The sequence below is a fragment of the Pollicipes pollicipes genome, unplaced genomic scaffold, assembly GCF_011947565.3.
Source record: "Pollicipes pollicipes isolate AB1234 unplaced genomic scaffold, Ppol_2.1 Scaffold_2967;HRSCAF=3480_pilon_pilon_pilon, whole genome shotgun sequence".
Lineage (NCBI taxonomy): Eukaryota > Metazoa > Arthropoda > Thecostraca > Pollicipedomorpha > Pollicipedidae > Pollicipes > Pollicipes pollicipes.
In genome coordinates this window covers 29,945-46,274 of record NW_023596198.1, presented here as the reverse complement: position 1 = coordinate 46,274, position 16,330 = coordinate 29,945, and the positions used below count along the sequence as shown (strand labels likewise).

The 16,330-nt window shown below is 54.3% G+C and overlaps 1 protein-coding gene across 1 annotated transcript; it reads left to right on the top strand.

The window, feature by feature from the left end:
- Nucleotides 1–12,091: 12,091 nt before the first annotated feature.
- On the top strand, nt 12,092–15,991 carry LOC119114688 (uncharacterized). Its single transcript, XM_037238706.1, has 7 exons — nt 12,092–12,276; nt 12,971–13,117; nt 13,450–13,601; nt 13,956–14,070; nt 14,376–14,498; nt 14,817–14,964; nt 15,256–15,991. The coding sequence occupies exons 1-7, from the start codon at nt 12,130–12,132 to the stop codon at nt 15,309–15,311; spliced, it is 888 nt and encodes a 295-aa protein (XP_037094601.1). The 5' UTR covers nt 12,092–12,129; the 3' UTR covers nt 15,312–15,991.
- The last annotated feature ends 339 nt before the right edge of the window (nt 15,992–16,330 follow it).

The following is a 16,330-nucleotide window of genomic DNA, read 5'->3' as shown; positions in this document are numbered from 1 at the left end:
CTTATGACGGCATGCTCTTCCACACGGCAGTCAACGACGGTATGCTGAGCTGCGTGCCCGACATGTACCTGAAAAACTGGGCGGAGGACTCGAAGCTCACGTTCACCCAGCTGGCGCAGTCCAACTCCATGCTGACCTCGGGCAAGGTGCGAGGAGCCGCGGGGCACGGGTGCGCGCTGGTGGACCAGTGAGGCGTGACGACAGCATCAGCGCAGCGACGGCTTCGGGTCGACGCGAAAGGGCAAAGCGTGATGGTGCAGTGTGGTGGCGCGGGGGTACAACGCAACACCGTGGCGCGGTGGCCGTATTAGCGCAACAGGGGAACGGGCACTGGCTGGCTGCTAGTTGCGGTGGTTGTAATCGGATGATTGTTGCGGTGTTTGTAATCGGATCGGGGCCCTGGTGATTGTGTCGTAAGGGACTTACTTTGGAGATGCACTTCTCCATATATCTTTAGAAGTGAGAGTGCTGTGGCGAGATGAGACAGCATTCGCCGCGCGACATGGATCCCACTTGAAGTGAGTGCAAACGGGAGCAGGCGGAACAACGCAATGACGAGCATTTTGCCATAAATTTTCCTGTCGTCCCCAGTATGACACAGACATACCGGGAGGATAACATTCTGATGCACCCATTAAGGTCATGCGTGGACTGTAATCCGGCCCTGTGAGTGTCCGTCGAAGCCAAAGCAAACCAAAACAGCTAGCAAAACAACAACAAACAAAAAACCAAAACAGCTGACCTCGGGCGTGATCTGGTGCAGATAAATGTCATGGCTCAAGCGGCGGTGAAGCAGTCCCAGTTCCAGAAGACCACGGGCGAGGTCGACATGCAGAAGCTGCCTGGTCGTCTGATGGGAGCTGTTCCCAGCAGCGCCATCACGAAGGCCAGCTGGTAAGCGGAGGACAGACTCGCCAATTCGCCGAGAGTGGTACAGAGTGGACTGGACGCAGTCAACGGGTGCTCAGCGGGAGACGGGTGGTACAGAGTGGACTGGGCGCAGTCAACGGGTGCTCAGCGGGAGACGGGTGGTACAGAGTGGACTGGGAGCAGTCAACGGGTGGTCAGTGTGGATGATAAGTCATGGCCGCGGGTGAAGCCTGCAAGTAAAGGCAGCTACGGCCCAGGCTCTTTGTGTCACTCCAGCTTGCTCACTCGAAATGAGACACTTGTTTCGCCCTACTCAGATCTGCTGAGTTGGGCTTTACAACAACAAAAAACACTATGCCAGCTGGAAATGCTTCGTGGGTGCGATGTGTAACGGCTGGATGAAAATCTCGTTATACTGTTCAGACAGCGCTGCAGGGCACAATCTGACGCGGTATGTTTTCAGGAGCGAACTCTCCGGGCTTAAGCCCAAAATCAGGGCAGGAGAAATCATGTTTGACAGGTCTCAGAAAGCGCGGTTCGTGCGTAAGGTGAGTAACACTCATCGCCATGTTGTTACAGGCAATTACAACCAGTTGACAAAAATTTCTGATGCATTTTGCTGCAGCCTTTTTCAATATTTCCGATGTAATCTGCTTTTCCTCCCGTAAACGATTCAAAACGCTTCAAATTGTTATGCATGGGCCATTTTGAATGCGAGTTAGTCGTGAATAACTGTTTTTGGCCGATCGTTTTTTAACGATTTCATAACGCGACACTTGGCTTTCGGTGTGACTGCATAATACATACATATTGACCGATTTTGAGGTTTTAAGTTTATAGATACTCTTAATGTGAGCGAGACCTTTACATTGCATACCGATAATATGGCTTTACATGTTAAGTGACCTGCTTTGTTGCGCAGGAAAGCAGAGCGGGAGTGATTATTTTCTGCACGATGCTAACTTTCCCCAGTAAGCAGATCCTGTAAACATAAATCAAAATTATGCAACTGTAAAGAAAATATTCAATCCCATGGTATTTCTATGCGAACCGCATTAATAGCACACATTACTGGATTTTGTCAATTGCAATAACCGAGTTCAAGTAACAGTCCTATTGTGGAACAATGGATAAAGCCGCTCAGGTCAGATCTGAGGAAGCCAAAACCGTGGGATATGGAGGCCGGCTTGCATTCACCACCGTTTCCTTGTTTTATTTAAAGGATCATGTGGGAAGATACAAACTTCATAGCCCTTGGGCCTATTTTCAAAATCCCATCGTTGAAATTCGGCATTTACTTCTATACAAAGACCAGCTAACCATGGCCTTGCATTGCATTTCGTGTTTTAGCTTTTGTTGTCATCGACGAAGTTTCCCTTAGGTGCTTGTCATTTATCTGCTTTGAATTTGCCACCGAGATCATGTGACAAGTCGTGGTATTGTGCTCTCTGGGTCGAGCCCCTTAGATGACATGAAGAATGTCTTCATTTTATAATTTACGCGGAAATCAATGCAGCAGAGGTGAAAGATACATAAGTTTTTGAATAGTGATACGATAGTGTTATTCTTAACAATGTGCTTTCCATAGCGCTCTTGCTTTTGAAATGAAAGCCTCCTCATTGTCATGCTGGTTTGTCTTTCATGCATGCATAGTTCTTCCCCGAGCGTTTCATGCATAAGCCTTTCCAAAATCGGCTACAATCCATTTTCCGACACCGTGGCTGCCTAGGGTTCGGTGAGGAGCGGTGGCCTGCCGACAGGCCCTCGACTGACCTCTGCCGCAGGGCCTGGGCGGTGAGACAACCGAGGCGTTCGTCACGGCCAATCTCGACCCTGCTTACTACGAGCTGATTCCAGTCGAGGAAATGAAGAAGCTGTCCTCGGCTTCGAAAAGAATGGTAGGTACCGCCAATAACTTGGCTACCACGAACGGGTAAGCTGCTTTTTTTGCCGTTACTGACCGGAAGTTTAAAAAGGCTGGGCTCACGATTGTCGGAGCTGAGCTAATTTTTTCCTAACAAGTTTCGTTAGCTACAATTTCCATCAGTGTTGGCGATGAAAATGATCTTTTCAGTGTTATGCGCAAGACGCCTTGACTTCGGACTCACATAAGTATAAAAATACAAAATAGACCAAAAGGACGTCGCCATATTTCAAAGGTCAATCCTTCGTAGGGACTAAACACTGACATCCGAAATGAAGTCATATTATTTAGAAATAGTTTGTATTTTGTCGCTTACATTAGTCTGAAGTCAATGTGTTTTGTGTGATCAAATACGAATCGGCTCAGAGAAGGGCTATAACTTCCCAACGTCATGCCTAGCCAAGCAGTATAGCAACGGGGCTCAAAATAAAAGAGGAGTGACGGAGTAAATCCTGGGATTTTATCATAATTTTTAGTTCTGTACAATGCTGCCAAGACGCTGCTATGTTGTTTCTGGTGTACGCGGATGCGCTATTCCTGAGTGGTAGCAGCCTCAGCTGGCGTTGGTCTGTTTACTCCTGGATCGCCTTAGCAAGAGAGCGTGAATGATTCCGGCATTTTTGGAAACATTGCGTCTGAGAGAATGGCCAAATGCGTTGACGAAGATGGTTTTGTTGAGTGTTTCAACCTACTGGATTTACATTCCCTATTGGCTGAATTATAAACATGATTCCTCAGCCAGCATATGGGAGTGCTTTAACTCCTTCAGCCGATGATGAATGGGATAAGTTCGGGCAAGAAAAGATGCAGTACGAATTGATGGGCGTTGAGCCTTGAGAGAGGTAGATCCAGAAATGGCACACAATCGGTGGAAAATTGAACCGGAAGAAAGAAAAATCATGCGTTTTTCACCGTCCTGAGGAACCACATAGCCCCGTTGGCACCCGCCCATCCTGGATCCCCGTTGGACTCGGGCAATGCACGAGGCTGGATCCGAGCAAGGCTGATTCGATGCGACAGCGATTGCAACAAAGATTGCTTGGCACAAGGCGTGAGTTATTGCCAGGATACCATCGATATCAGTCCACGTGACGCGTGTTCAAAGGGGCCTATCGTATTTTCAACCCAGCGAAGCCGACCTGTGGGGCTTGCAGTAGCCCCACCACTATTTCAAGCTGCATGCCGTCTAGTTTTTTCTTCGCCACAAATTTAGTTTTCTATCGGAATTTGGGCACTGCGGCCGGCTTAAATTTTGCTTTTATTACTTTAAGCCTGCAGTCGCGAATGATGTGATCGGTGTGATCGGACACTGGGCGATCGATCGTCACTCGTAGAGCAAGACAAACGTATGTAATTAGAAATGACAGTTGACTTCGCTGCGTTCGCTAAGCAATTTTTCCGAAATCGCAAAAGGGAAAGGTGAATTACCTCGTTGGTGATGTGCTTCTTTGTCATGGTGCTAAGAAATTGGTCGTTAGCTAAACAGAAATGTTGCATTCAACGAATGTAGTGCCCCTTGCCAAACTTTCGTAGACATGGACGTAGCCAGAAGCTTCGAAATGCCCGAACCATTTGTAACCTCTCTTAGGTGTTGGTCCATAACATGTCTGCCAATGTGGAACACAACCATCATATCACCTGACCTGCATGTTAACGCGACTTCACACTTGCTACCTATTGCGACGCGCGTGTCACTGACGCGGCAAAGGACGTGACTGTGACTGCGGCGAAGCAGTGACTGTGACTGCGGCGAAGCAGTGACTGTGACTGCGGCGAAGCAGTGACTGTGACTGTGGCGAAGCAGTGACTGTGACTGTGGCGAAGCAGTGACTGTGACTGTGGCGAAGCAGTGACTGCCTGTCATCACGCGTCTGTTCGTGTTGGACAGCGGCGATGTACTCGGGACCGAACTCCCATCTGCGGATCATCAGCGCCGAGGCGCCCTCACCGGTCATACCGACAGCCATCACCAAGGAAAATGTGGAAGACCTTCTGCAGCCGGGAATGCCATTCTTCGACGCCGAAAAGCTGGCCAGCAGGTGGGGCGCTGGAGATCCGTCCGTTCCCAGACGCTAAGGAAAGGAATGTGACGATTTTTTCAGGGATGAGTTCAGAATCATGGGTCCTTGCTGGGAGCACCGCACTGCCAGTAGTGAGCCCAACACACGAATGTCAAATAAACGTACATTTTTTGCCAGAAACTCTCTACCGGATTCACCGTTTTTCATAGCGCGAACAGATTGGGGTTCGATGCGGCACGCGATGTGGGACGCTGGGACATACTGCAACCCTTTTAATGACGGATGATTAAGTGAAAAAGGGTTATCCTGAGAAATGTCGTGAGAAATGTCGTGGTTACAAAGCTGTGATGCCGGATCAATCATGGACCCAACTAGGCTACGTCCAAGCTCGACTGCCCCCCCCCCTCCCAAAAGACTTTGGGGGGCCATCGATTTATAGATATAATTATATACCAATATCTACCTAACTATCCCGCGTGACAGCATGAAACTAGTACATACATGCATTTCGCTTAAGAGTAAGTGCATTCATATGCAGGTTCATGCATTTTCAGCAGACATGGACGATGTAGGATAAGGGTTTTGTAAATGAAACAACGTCGTCTCCACCTACCCCCCTCTCCTCCGCCCTCGTGCTCATTGGATTCACGGGTTGCCGGTCGTCGTCCGTACTGGCCGCAGTTTTGTCGCGCAGTAGGAATCCCTAAGGAACGTTTTAACGCGAAGAACAGAAATGTTAGAGACGCGAACCTTAGTGCTCGAAATACGGCACGAATGCCTGAGAGGCCGCGCTAAAGGTGAGCGTGATTACACGACATTCCCAAGGAATGTTGTGGAAAATTTTCGGGGCCATATCGGCCCGTTCCCATCCAGAAAGGGTGCCATGTGCCATAACATGCCGCGTCATGGTACATCTGTCTCGTCATGGTTCTGTTGGCCGCTTGCCAAATAATTAATGGTCACAGGGCAGTCACCCACGAGCGATAGTTGTGTGTAAAGATGCCTTTAGTTTTCTCTATGCTTACGCCCGTTTGTGAGCAGCGTGTATATGCTATCGGGGCACCAGCAACTTGCACAGCTCACGATTGATCCCAATAATTTCACAAACTCCCAACATTGCCAACTACGTTCCGTCACTGGGCCGTCCGGCCGTGTCTGAGGGCTCAGCCTCATCAGCCGAGCGGCTGTCGTCGTCATCCGCACCACGGTCCGGCCGTGAGGTGACACGCTCTTCGGCCATCGCAGCATCTCTTCGGAGAACGCCCAGTCGACAATAGAAAAGCTGCAACAGGTCCTTGAAGCCAACGAAGAAGACCAGCTGGGCCTGGAAGGGCCATCGCGCAGAACGGTCAGTGGTGATCACTGTTGGCACCGCGTGCTCGCGCTTTGCGGACGGCGCTATGTTCTATTAAGGAGCCCATTGGTGTGGGGTGGTTTAAACAGCGATGTTTTCGAAATGGGAAAACGTTGTAGCTTGGGGGAAAATTTCCTCTGTACTTCCCTGCCTTTTTTCCTGTTGTCAGACAAAATTTCACTGAATTAGGTTATGAGACAACGACCTAACATCGGAACACAAGGTAACGGGTCTTAGCGTCGGCATCTCTGGCTTTACGCTGGAAAAACAGCGTCAGTGCCATTTTTTTCATTTTTCAACTTAAAGAATATATATGCATATATATATATATATATATATATATATATATATATATATATATATATTTATATATACTTAACTAAATAACTTACCCATAAACTTTGTCTTCTTCCATTTATACCCATTTGGAATGGCGCCAAAAAAGTTCTTGACCGTCAGCGCCTGGTCAGAATCGAACCAGCCACCTCACCACCGCGACCGGCCGCCTGTCCGCAGTGCGCTGCTCTCAAGACCAGACTGGCCAACTACACGCAGATGTTGAGCGCCGATGCCGACAACGACACCTCAATCCTGAGCGCGCTGACGGAGTCCGACCTGCTTCGGCTGCCTGGATGCGTTCTCGGCCGGCTCCGGTGAGAGGACAGCCGCGCGCCGCCAGCCGCCAACACTCAGGTCGAAGCCCCGTAGGGCTGGCGGCCGATTTGCGCTTTATGGTCTCGTCCAGCAGACTGTTGACGTATGTTGCGCACCTGCAGCTGGCGGAGTATTCAGCCAGCCGCAGGTGCTGGACTCCGCGTCCAGCTACAATACCTTTGGTTAGGGGAAAGGGCCTCTCCATTGGGGGCGGGGGGGGGGCATACTCTTGTCCCTAGCAACTGCCCTCTCTACCCCCTGCTGCGCCTCGTGTCTCATTGTCGGTGGATCGCGCGGAGCCCCGGGACTCGAGCCGAGCGGGAGTGCTGAAGTGCGATTCATGCAGCATCTGGGCACCACGCAAGGCTTCCGGCTGTTTTTTTAGAGCTGGCACCGTGAAGGACAAGGCGAATATGAAGCAAAAGAAGGCGATCCTCTACAGCCTGGGGAAAACCAAGCCCCTCCAACTGAAGCTGATTCCGAAAAAAAATTGCCACGGGCTCGTACGCGAGGGACTGAAGGCGATGGTAAGTGAATCTACTTCAGAACATTCGAAACAGACCATGAAATTAAACGGACCGCATAGCACTTCATATTTATCAAACAAGCGGATCAAATTAGTTTGCAGTGCTATAGTGTGTGTAAGCTATTAGTGTAAATCAAGCTAATCGTATCGCTGATAAGGCGTTCATCCTGAACAGGTATGTCCGACTCCGAATCTTTGCTTCACCAACGCCATTTCGACAGAAACCCACCGGCAATCTCACGCTGGACGAAGTGGAGGCGGTCGGCAACGCTGGGGCCTGCTTGGATCCCGATGGCATTAGACGGCTGGACAGAGCCGCCTTCGAAGTCATGCTCCCAAAATTCAAGGCATGTGGGCAGGGAACGGGTTTGTGTCCACGTCTAATGTTCTCGCACCACGGCTCGCAAGACCTGGAGATATCTAGGAGAAATCTAGAGAGACCTGGAGATATCTAGGAGAAATCGACGTCACTTTAACTGGACAGCGCATGCGGACATTGCGGAAGCATGACATCAACGCCGCGTTGAAGCACTGCTTAAAGTTGCTGATAGCATGGTGTCGACATATTTCCTCCTTCCGGACTGAATGTAAACCGTTTATTTCATGTCTCTACATTTGAATGTCATCTCTGGACGTTCTGCCCGTGCTGTTGACAAGCCGGCGTTTTGGCTCAGTGGTACATCAGTGACAATATTGTGTTTTCCCCCAGGGGGAGTGCGTCGATAAGGGTCAGATGGACGCGATCCAGAGTCAAATCATTCGCTTCAACGGGTAAGCAGGCCAGCTGACGATTTATTAGCCTCATTAATTAAACTATCGTGCTCAGGTGACCCCCCAGTCATCACCGGGGTGCTGCAAGCACTATCGCCGACTCCATCCCCAACCCCGACCCTGACCCCGAACCTGACCCCGAACCTGACCCCGAACCTGACCTCGACCCCGACCTTCCGGCGAGTCTGTCGGATCTCTCTTCGCGAGATTGCAGATTGCGAAGCTACGTTTAATTATAAAGAGCTATGAGTACGACAGCCATGTTACAAGTGTTTGGCCACACGCAGGCATGCTTTTGCCACCCGCTTCTGATCACCACCTGGCGGCGGCTTCTGCCTGGGGGTGAGGTTGGGAGATGACAATGGTAGTTGTAGGTACCATGCGTCGGTAATCATACTTACCATTGAGAGAGTTGGATGGTTTTCTACCCACCACCTTGTTTGACCCGGTCGGTCATGCTTTAGATGACTCCAACACAGCCTGTGATTTGCATGCGCTTCGAGTGCGTCTTTGACCCCTTGACCTCTGGCATCTGCAGCTGTGTGCTCTTTGAGCTACCGATATCGTGACAATCATCTCTGGCCTCTGAACTGTTAAGCCCTAACTTCTGTGACCCGTGACTCGTGATGAGTAGCCACCGGACCTATGTGCCGAGAGAGAACATCTTGCATTTCAATCATATCTCGAACTTACATGGCACTTATGGTGTATCCGATCCCTAATTTTGCTGGTCTTCTTTGCCTGCCTATTGTACTTTGCATTGTCCTGATTTTGCTTTGTTCTGCCTTGCCTTGCCTTTGCCCTGTCACTTCTGAGGGTCACGTGGACCCAGCTTATGATATTTACATCACTTCAGTGACCTGCACGTTGCATGCGCAGTACAGTGCCTGATGCATCATCTAACCGGTGTGACCTATGACCTAACTTAGCTACCCTAATCTAAGCTACCCTAGCTTGACCTAACTGTGACCAGTGTGTCACCTATGTGTGATAAGAATCCTGCCGACCGGCTCAGTCTGACCTCCACAACCACTCCGACCTCTGCGACCCCCGCCACCTCTGTGTGATAGGGATCGTGCCGATGGGCTCAGCCTGACCTCTATGACCCCTTTGACCTCCGCGTCCCCGGGAACCGGCCGGCTGGTTTAGTGCGGACTGCGACGTTGGTCGCCCGTGCGTTCGGCGTCACAGCAAAACGAGGGCGTGCCTCAGTCTGGACAATAGCCTCTGCCGTATTTTGTTTGCCCCTGCGTGGGAACAGGATGGCGGGCCGATTCATTCCGGACTGACCCAATCAGTCCCTTAACACGCGCTCGGGTGGAGGGGGTCAAATTGACCCCCCCCCCCGAAAGGTTTCTCCAGAATGGTTTCCGAACGGCATGGCGTAGCCGCGCCAAATTTGCATAGCTGTAGACAATTGAATAGCTGATCTTTTGACATAAGAATATGTACCTTGTAAGGTTGGTCACCTATGGCAGGTCAAGGATGTTGAATGAGCAAATTGCGCTGACCTAAGTCCAGGTATGAAAGTCAGACCAAGGTCAAAACCAACCTGATTTATTATTCCAGGGCTTGCTGTATGGGATAGTTTGTGGTGCTCATTTCGAATTTATTGACAGCAGGAACCGCGTTATGCATTTTCCATTGACTTTTTAGACGTCAGAACAGGTCATTGACCTAAGACGACCCAGGTCGACATTTTGTTTTAGGAACATACTGCCTAGCGTAATCCTTGTCGCTTATTCAAATGCAAAACTCAGGGCAGTCTTGCATGGTTTAAGTCACCATGACCTTCGAAAGTCAAACAAGGTCACTGACCTCAAATGGGCTTGTGGACTTGTTCTTAGAAACAGTTGCCTAGGTTCTGGAGGCACTTCAGAAGCCAACCTGGAATTTGACCTTGTTTGACCTTATTTGGCCTGAAGACCATGACCTAAGAAGCTCAAACTTTGACTAAAGTGAGTTCATATGCATGTCAAGACACCCTGCAAATTTGGTATTTCTAGCTCTCTTAGTTCCCGAGATCTCAATGGGGTCAAACTGACCCCCACCCGAGCGAAGGGTGTCTAGCCGGCCTCCCGGGTGCGTGTTAAAAGTCATGCGTCCCAGGAAGCCAGCCAACTAATCCCCGTCGACTGTACCCCTAAGGAACGACCAACACTGCGGCCTGGACTGGACGCAACCAGGTTGCCGCTACTCTGTACCCTATAGGACTCCTCCTCCTGTGGGATGGCCAGCACTTTGGCCTGGACTGTTCGCAGCCAGGTTGCCGCGACTTTGCACTCTGTAGGGCTCCTCCGTCACAGTCCGCCGGCCGGCTGGATCCGCGTGCACCGCGCCCGCCGTGACCCGTGACCCGTGACCCCTGCGACCTCTGCCTCGCAGAGAGCCGGCCGGGTGGTTCAGTCTGCAGCCATTCTGCGATGTGCTGGGTCTGCTGGACGACGCCAAGCTGCGAGAGATACCGGAGACGCGCATCGTCGCCGAGTGCGGCGCCGGCTCCAGTGAGGACGACAGCCTGGCCGACAGCATGGTCCGCTACGTCCAAATGGTCCAGGTCAGTGACTCACGGCGGCTGGAGTGTGCTCGAGTCAGAGATCCCCGTAGTTTTGGAGTCCGCAACAGATGTAGAGATTCCACCAGTGGTGTAGCCAGGCCCCTTGTAGGCAAGGGGCCTCTTCGACGCGAAAGGGGTTCTGTTTTAGACTTCGGATGAATTTTTACGCCCAGAATTCTACGTTGGTGCCTGGGAGATATATTTTGTGTTCAAGAAGCTCTACTTTCAACTGCAAAAAAGGTCCTGTGATCCTCAGGCTCTAGCGCTGCCACTTCTTCCAAGGGGAGGGAGATGATGCTAAAAACTCTCCCTGGCCGCACCACCGGATTACCACTGGAAATTCTGGACCGGTCGGGGGGGGGGGGGGGGGGGGGAGCAATCTGCCACCGCGGAGTCGTCCAGGCCTGGGACCTCGCAGCGACTCAAGCCACTCTTATGATGAACACTCGTCGAATCTGAAGGCGCTGGGAACATATTGCTGCTTCCACCTGGTGAGCGTGCGTCCACCAGGCCGCTGACGATCTCTCTCCCCCGCTGCCGTAGCTGAACTGCAAGCGGCAGATCGGGGCCAGTGACTTCGATCAGCTGAACGAGCGGCTGGCGAACGTGGGTCGCCGCCGGGCCCGCGGCGTGATGATGGCACAGAAGGAGATGGAGGACTCGCTCAACGCGGACGTCAGTGCCAGCTCCAGCGCCAGTGCCAGTGGCAGTGGCAGTGGCAGTGGCAGTGCCAGCGCCAGTGCCAGTGCCAGCGCCAGCGCCTCAACAACAGCCAGGTCGGTCAGGCGGCGGCAATCCGACTCCGAGTCAGTGGCGTTCTGTGAGGGCAAGGCGGTGGCCAGGTCACCCCGAGTCAAGGTCAGGCGGGCCTGGGCCAGTCCGAGCCGGTCCGAAGCACACGGAGCCAGTCGGTAGGGGGCGCACAGGGTGTTCGTAAGGGGGTGGCAACCCTGCTCTGCACCCCAATAGATCCGTCGCTGGGCGACAAGAATCCCCAAGATCATGACTGACTTACTGCTGCAGCTGCTGTTGGCCTTCTAGGGAGCATCAGTTGTAAAGCCATCCCATGTGTTTTGAGGCCTCGTGGTTAGCACGCTGCTACTTGACACGGTGACCAATGATAAGTTAGTGCTATGAAGAATTAGTCAGTCAGTCAAAGCAAGTTCAGCCAGTTAGGGTAAGTCAAGGGCAGCCAGACTAAGCCAGGTGGAACCAGCCAATCGGTCAGAATTCTGAGAGGGCCGACGCATGAACTGGTGCGAACCTCTCACGCCATGACGACCGTTGCGGCCTCCGGGGGAGATAACTTTGACACGCCTGCGGCACCACCTGTCGAGTCAGCACAACTCCATGACCTTCACACGTCTTCGCCCAGCCGTCCAGCAATCGGCCGGCCCTGATGCCCGCAGGCGACGACGAGCGGCCGAGCCGCCGCTGACCTGCGCAGCCGTGATGGAGAAGGGCAGCGGCGCCGAACCGTGGTCTGTCTCACAGCTGTCGGACATGGCGGCCGAAGAGGTCAAGGAGTGCCAGGCCCAGCTGGGCTCGGTCATGGCCGACGAGGACAAGCTGAAGGTGGTGTGGGATGAGCTCAAAGAGGTATGGCTCGCGCGGTCTGCCCTGAGTGGGCGGGTGAGCTGAAACGAATGACGGTGTTTGCTAGGTTTTTGCCGACCCAATTAATCGCTTAAACCACGAGTGGTGCAGCCTGCTGCCGTTCGGTCGTGTTCGGATGCGCATGAGTCCCGCAATGTGCTGTTCTTGAGCCTGTGCGCTGTGGGCTGTGAGCTGGTGAGCCAGTGAGCCGTGAGCCGGTGAGTTGTGAGCGGGAGAGGCGTGAGCTGTGAGCTTTGAGGCATGATCTGTGAGCCGTCATCTGTGAGCTGTGATCCGTGAGCTATGAGCTTTGAATTGTGAGCTATGTAAGCCGTGGACTGTGAGCTTTAAGACGTGAGCTGTGAGCCGTCATCTGTAAGCTGTGAGCTATGGGCTATGGGCTGTGAGCTGTGGGTTGTGAGCTTGTGAGCTGCGAGCTGTGAGCCGGTGAGCTGTGAGCCGGTAAGCCGCGGGCTGTGAGCCGGTGAGCTGTGAGCCGGTAAGCCGCGGGCTACTCGGTGAGCCGGTGCCGTCTGCGTGCTAGCTTGCCCGGTCGTTGCCGCTGTGACGCTAACAATGCAGAGCACACATTCGTGAAAGGACGGGCGCCGCTCAGATCGCTGGACGCACGTACGGCGGTGGCGGGCGTGGCTTGTGGGCGTGGCTGGCGTGGAAACGCATGCTGGCGACATTGCAGGCGTACAGCGGGGCCGACAAAGTACCGATGAGCATGATCGGGTACGTGGGCTCCGTCATCCCCAGCGCCGACATCGCGATGCTCGACCTCACCACCGAAGATGCCGTTTTTGAGTTGGGAATGCCTATGAAGATGACGGAAGCGCAGGTAAGCTTGTTGTCCTGATTTTTTACGTGTCTCTCAGCTTGGTGGGGGTGGGGGGGGGGGGGGGGCGACATCTACTCGGGATGCGGCATATTCCCTGCGTAGTATTTGCTGTCCGTGCACAAGCCTTTCTACTTGCCGCTGGAAATGAACAACACCACGCTTGCCCATACAATCGTCATGTTGGAGCCAACGAATCTTAGCCGTGCGGGATGCGTGTCGTGGCGGATGACTTCCACGAGCTCCCTGGTTATCCTCCACGGCCGCGACGCCGAGCACGGCGCACCCTTCCGCCGCGTGGCGCCACTCGCCTCACCCGCCCCGCTCGCTGGCAGCTGGATGCACTGGCGACCCGGGCGAAGGCCCAGTGGAGTGTGCTGTCTGGCAGCGCGGCCGACTACACGGCGGACACCGTGGGCACTCTGGGCCAGATCATCTGCGGCATGGCCCCGGCCGACGTGGCGAGCATTCCGGCGGCGCGCTTCAAGTGAGACGCCGTGCAGCACGGCCCGGTCTAAAATATGGATAAATAAGCTACTTATATGCTATAGCATGCGCTATGTAAATACTTGGCACGGTGCGCAGATGTGCTAAGCGGCTGCTGAGATCATCTTTGTTTCATTTCGCGTCATGCAGGCGGTGTTCTCCTTCGACACAAAGATGGCCGATTTTTGCCTCTCGCACTGCAGTGCTAGAGCTCCCTGTAGCTAAGCCGCGGCTAGCAGGCGATGTTGCCCTGGGACTGTCAAGGTGACCGGCCTTGCCCTCACGGCACCGGGCCGCAGCTCACGCACACTGTCCCCGCTGTGACCTGTGACGCGACACCGATTCTGCGCGGCAGGGAGGCCATGACGGTGCTCTCCGAGGTCTACTGGTGCAAACAAGCCGTCGCCGAGAAGTTGGCCGATAAAGCCGTCGCCATCTACGGCGAACCATCCACCTGGGGGATGAGTGAGGTGGGGCTGTGGCCTCAGGCCGCGTCTAGGGACGGGGTGAAGTGGAAGAGCGGGGGGGGGGGGGGGGGGGGGGCGGGGGATCTAGGCTGGGGCGCAGCGCGGGGACCTGGGTTCTGAACGCGGCTATGGCGCCAGCGAGCCAGCTCTGCCCACCGCCGATGATTTTCTGACACGCGCCATCTATGATCGTAATTGTCTTTTCTTGTGACGTGAACGTCATCGGCTCGTAGCAAGGAAAGGCGTTGCGCGTTGCGAGCAGCATATGTAAAGCAAGGTGACCTTGGTAAGCGATTCTCATTGGCCAGGTGGCTGGCGTGGGAGCGGTGATTGGCGGGCTGGAGGCGATGAAGCTGAAAAGCATCAAGGACGAGTCGATGCGAGGACTGAGCGCCGATGGCATGATGAGCATCCCGCCCAGCAAGATCGCGGTACGACCTCACGTCTGCTCCCTCACGCGGCTGCGGAGGTCCCCCCCTCCGGACATGTCCTGGCATGTCTTTCACGCAGCCGTGCGCAGAATTTCACTCGTGATTACGCGTTCGTCCGTCCCTCCTTCCCTCCCCCCTCCCCTTCGTCTAGCCCTGGGCCGAACGGCCCCCTCCAACACACTCGTGACGAAAATGTGTTGAACGATGATGGTGACGTTCACCTGGTTTCAACGCCGGAAGGCACTGCGATCACCAGTCGCTTACGCTGTGACGTCACCCAACGTCACAGCTGCTGACGGGGTGACGTCACGTCCGCAGGGGCTGACGAAGGCTCAGGTGCTTGAGCTGTCCACGGAGGCGGCGCTCGCGATAAGTGACGAACAGATGGAGAAGCTGCCGGATGACGCGAAGGAGGCACTGCTCATGGTTTTCGAGGAAAACTTGAAGTCCAGGAGCGCTCGCTCAGGTAGGCGGCAGGTCCGGCGCTGACGGTAGTCGTCCTTGGACAGGCTATGGGCTGGGCTGGGCTGGGCCATCGCAGTCTTATATGCTGCGTGTCGTAGTTCGTAGGTACAGCGCAATGATGTATTCACTGTATCTCGACGACAATGACGTCGAAAAGCGAAAAATCTATGATGCCAGCAAACAGCCAGCAACGAGCAGCTTCAGTATCGTGCACGACCTGCTTTCGGATGTGTGATTTTAGACTGGTCATGATGGCTGAGGCTCGCACTTCTAACGGCCCGTCGTGTTTCAGCGGCGGCTGGGCTCTCTCTGCTCCTGCTGGGCGTTTTCGCCGCCCGTCTGGCTTAAAGCCGGGCGGAGCGACCGGCGCGCAGCCAGCCGACGCCGGCACCCGCCGACAGAGCTTCGGTCGTCGACCGCCGCGGCCGGCGGCGCTAGCGTCGCGCCTGGAAGCCGGCGCAAGCACGCTGGCTTCCGGGCTGCTGCCGGAGGAGGCTGAGTGTGCGGGGCAGCCGCTGCAAGCATGCTGCTAGCTTGATTTTCGGGATCTCTGAGCGCGCAAGAACAATGAGGAGAACGTTTGAGCGTGCCGATGGCCCGGATAGGGTTTTGGGCTCTGCAATCTGCAGCGGTCAGCGTATCCGCTAGCACGTAGACCCAAGGCTTTCTGGCCGATTGTTGTGATAGGGCCGGATATGCCAAGGTTGTTGGGCAAAGCCAGCCGTTTTCTGTGTGCTGCTTCTGCTCCAGATGTCCCTTACGTCACGGGATCTGGTTCAGACTTCTGTACCAGTGTGTGGAGCTCTTATTTTTCCCATACCCGTGCTTCATGTGCAACGTCTCTGGCGTGGAAACTAACCCTTGAAAAGACCGGCTTTTCGGCTTGAGTCTGACTTTTTGGCCGCCAGATGCCACGGTTACATCGGGCGGGGCCATTGCGACGGCAGAGGCTCCGGGGGACGCCTGTGCTGTGCGCCCGCCTGTGTCGTTAACGGACGCGTTAGCTGCGTTTGCCGTGTCGCGATTGTGCCTGTCGTTAACTGTCCGCGCGCCGCACGCCGCCGTGCCCGCTCGCCTCGGGGCACGGGGACCCTGCCTGTGGCCAGCGCTCCGCCCCCACCCCTACGGCGACCCCCGCGGGCCCCCGGCGGGTCCCCATCCGGACGGGGCGCTGGTCTCGGCAGCGCTGACCAGCTCTCGGAGCGCTGGTCTCGGAGTGGATCTACAGCACGCTCGCGCGCCACCCGCCGGTGCCTGCCAAGACACCTTTCAAACCGGTTTTCATCAAGCGGCCGCCTCTTTTGAACGTGTCGGAGGCTCCAGAGTACGGTATCGGGCGTCTCCTGCGCTGAACTTTGCTGCCTTGG

What these genes read in the sequence shown, in the direction of transcription:
- LOC119114688 (XM_037238706.1), top strand. Translation starts at nt 12,130, where the DNA reads ATGGAGAAGGGCAGCGGCGCCGAACCGTGGTCTGTCTCACAGCTGTCG. An exon ending in TGTGGGATGAGCTCAAAGAG is followed by an intron (nt 12,277 to 12,970) that starts GTATGGCTCGCG and finishes GCGACATTGCAG; the next exon opens with GCGTACAGCGGGGCCGACAA. An exon ending in GTCCAGGAGCGCTCGCTCAG is followed by an intron (nt 14,965 to 15,255) that starts GTAGGCGGCAGG and finishes GTCGTGTTTCAG; the next exon opens with CGGCGGCTGGGCTCTCTCTG.